Raw genomic sequence first — 3,119 nt, forward strand, 5'->3', positions numbered from 1 at the left:
TGAATGGCAGCAGATTGAAAATTAAAAAATAAAATAATTTTAATGTGCTACTTTAAAATTGCATCTTAATTTCGTGCACCACAATTTATTCAACTACGTTGAAGAAAGAGTATTGTTGTTGCAGCTGCCAAATTTTGAAGTGCATCTTTGCATCCCAATTACGTTTATAATTATAATATTATTTCTGTACAAAGATCATGTTTCAAAATTTGAAAATGTACTTGTATATCTACATAATATAGAAATTAAGAAAATATCAAAGAATATGTTGTGTTTATATTTGAAAATATAGATGTCGTTCTCATATACACATTGTATTTTTAATATTTTGTTGATAATTTTCTGTTATATTTACTCGTAAGTGTATTATTTCTCATATTAATAAACACATACACACAAACATAATCTGATATACAGAAATTATATTGTTAAAGAATATTTTTTAGTAAAATAGACCCCAATTATTGTAACTGACATATCCAGTTTATTGTAAGATACTGAATAGTTGGATTTGACCTTTTTTCCAATTTTCCTTGCTTCTTCTTTTTTCTTTTTCTTTTAACAAGTATATAGAGAATATAATAATAATAATAATAAAATAATAAAAGAATCATCGGAAAAATAAAAAATTCCTTTTATACTAAAACAACCTCAGCAATCCTTGTGTACAGCTTTTCTTTTTTTAATATTTTATACTATTGTTTCCTTAATTTTTGTTTTTATTTTTTTTCTTTTTGAAAGTATCCTTGGGTGTATGGTTTCGAAACGCTTTAATGAACTATTGTTCATTGTGTTTTTTTCTTCTTCTCTAGTATCTTTTTTTTCTCTTCCATATTTTTTTTTCTGATATTTTTCGGTTTCATCTTACACAGTAACCCAGAATACCTCTTATAAATATACAGAAAAAAAAATTAAAGGCAGAAAAATGTAGACATGTTAAAAAAAAGGTCTTCAATCCTGAACTTTTTATTCTCTAGAATTTCGTTGAAAACAGGAAAAAACATTTAAAAATTAAATTTCTTAATAAAATTTTAGAAAATAATATAAAAAAAGGTCGTTTTTTTTGGTCAATATGGTTGCCCTTCAAAAGATGTTCTCATACCAAATAAATCGATTATTTTCCAAAACGATTTTTTATATTTAATTTTATTGCAATATGAAATTTTTATTTTGATATTGGTGGAAAAATATGCGATAAAATAGTAGAAGAATTGCATCAAGACTTAATAGTACAAAAAAAAAAATCAATTTTTCAGTGATCATGTAAACAACAAAAGCAGCTCTACAATTTAGAAACTACATAATAAAAATTTTCAATAAAATGAGGAAATTGTAAGAATTCCAATACAAAGAAACTGTATAAGAATAATCCAAAAATTTGGAAATTTTAATTGACTACGGAATTTAATATTGTGGTAAATAAATATTTTCGATAATACAGAAATAGAATCAATCCGTCATTAAGAATATTTTCCATTAAAATTTCTGGTTTTTTTCACAAGTTTCAATGCATGTACACATTGTTATATATAGGAACATTATTTCCACGCACTTTAATCAATTTCCCTTCAAATGTTAATTTAATATTATTAAACTTTTCCTTGTAATCTTACAATTTATCACAATATTCGACGGTTCCGGATACACAACTATTGCATGTCAAAAACACAGATTTTCAAGAGAGCAAAAAAACTTGCCATTTCGTTATAAATAAAGATGTACTAATTAAAATAAAAGGTAAAAGATTGGAAATAATTTTCTATATCCTGCTAAAAACTCTTAATTATTTTATTTTTATTAGAATTTTCTCCTTTAACTCCCACAAAATTGCAATTTACACTCTAAATGCGGATACAACTGTGAAGTATTGAAAGGAAACATTTTTAATGTATTCACAATAAAAAACACTCCATAATAGCCCAGTGCGGTGTTAGTTTATGTCGACTTGCAATATTTATTGTAAAATATTACAGTCTTCTTCTTCTTCTTCTTCTTGTATTAGGCAATATTGCCTGTTTTTCCAATTAACCCCTTTCTGTCTGATCTTGTGATTGTGATGTCCAACACTCCCTCCATCGCTTCGGCGGTCTTCCTGTTGGTCGTTTTGATGTTAGTTGACCAGTCATTGCAATTTTCGCCAGACGATTTTCATTCATTCTGTGCACGTGATCTCTCCAGTTTCTTCGTCTAGAGCGGGTCCATCTGACGATATCCTGTACACCACACATATTGCGGATATCGCTGCTGCGTTTTTTGTCTCTTAGGCTGTAGTTACAGATTTGCCTCAGAGTTTGCATTTCTGTGGTTCGCAATCTTTGTTTGGTTTTGGATGTATCTGCTCTAGTCTCAGCGGCGTATGTTAATATGGGTCGAATACAGGTTTTATATATGCGGACTTTGTTTTCTATAAGCATATATTTATTTTTCCATATGACGTCGCGTAGATAACCAGATATGGCTGCGGCTTTTCCTGCTTGGGCACACGTTTCAGTTTCATTACCTCGAGAGCTAGTAATGTTCACACCCAAATACTTGAAATTGAACACTTGCTCAATAATGTGATTGTTGATGGATAGCTTGCAACGTACTGGATCTTTGGATACAGTCATGGATTTGGTTTTTTCTGTAGATATCTCCATGTTGTATCTTTCTGCAGTTTTTGTCACTCGATACAATAATCTTTGCAGATTATCTTCATTTTCTGCAAGTAATACTGCGTCATCTGCATAGCATATAATTTTGATGTTATTATCGCCAATTTGATATCCCCATGAACTATTGTCAATACTTTCAATTATCTTGTCCATGATTAAATTGAACAAAGTAGGGCTTAGACTATCGCCTTGTCTAACTCCAGTTGACGTTGATATTTCGTCGGTTCACACATTTTGCAATTTGACTTTTGTTTTGTTGTTGGTGTACAAGTCTTGAATTATTCCTATTAAGGAATGATGAATTTCCTTTTCCTGTAAAACTTCAAGCACATCGCCTAGCCGCACTCTATCAAACGCTTGACTAAGATCTACAATATTACAGTATGTTTATTATTGTATGTGTAAATGTATTATTGTATGTTTTCAAATGTAAGAAGAGTTGGAACAAATGCATTTTTTATGAAA

The 3,119-nt window shown here is 29.3% G+C and overlaps 1 protein-coding gene across 1 annotated transcript; it reads right to left on the reverse strand.

Moving 5' to 3' along the window:
• Positions 1-2,024: 2,024 nt before the first annotated feature.
• On the reverse strand, positions 2,025-2,807 carry LOC129618916 (uncharacterized). The gene has a single exon (XM_055533945.1). It carries the CDS (start codon positions 2,805-2,807, stop codon positions 2,025-2,027), a length of 783 nt encoding a protein of 260 aa, XP_055389920.1.
• Between the last annotated feature and the right edge of the window lie 312 nt (positions 2,808-3,119).

This window comes from Condylostylus longicornis, unplaced genomic scaffold (genome assembly GCF_029603195.1).
Source record: "Condylostylus longicornis isolate FDR11 unplaced genomic scaffold, ASM2960319v2 ptg000010l, whole genome shotgun sequence".
In the NCBI taxonomy this organism is placed as follows: Eukaryota; Metazoa; Arthropoda; class Insecta; order Diptera; family Dolichopodidae; genus Condylostylus; species Condylostylus longicornis.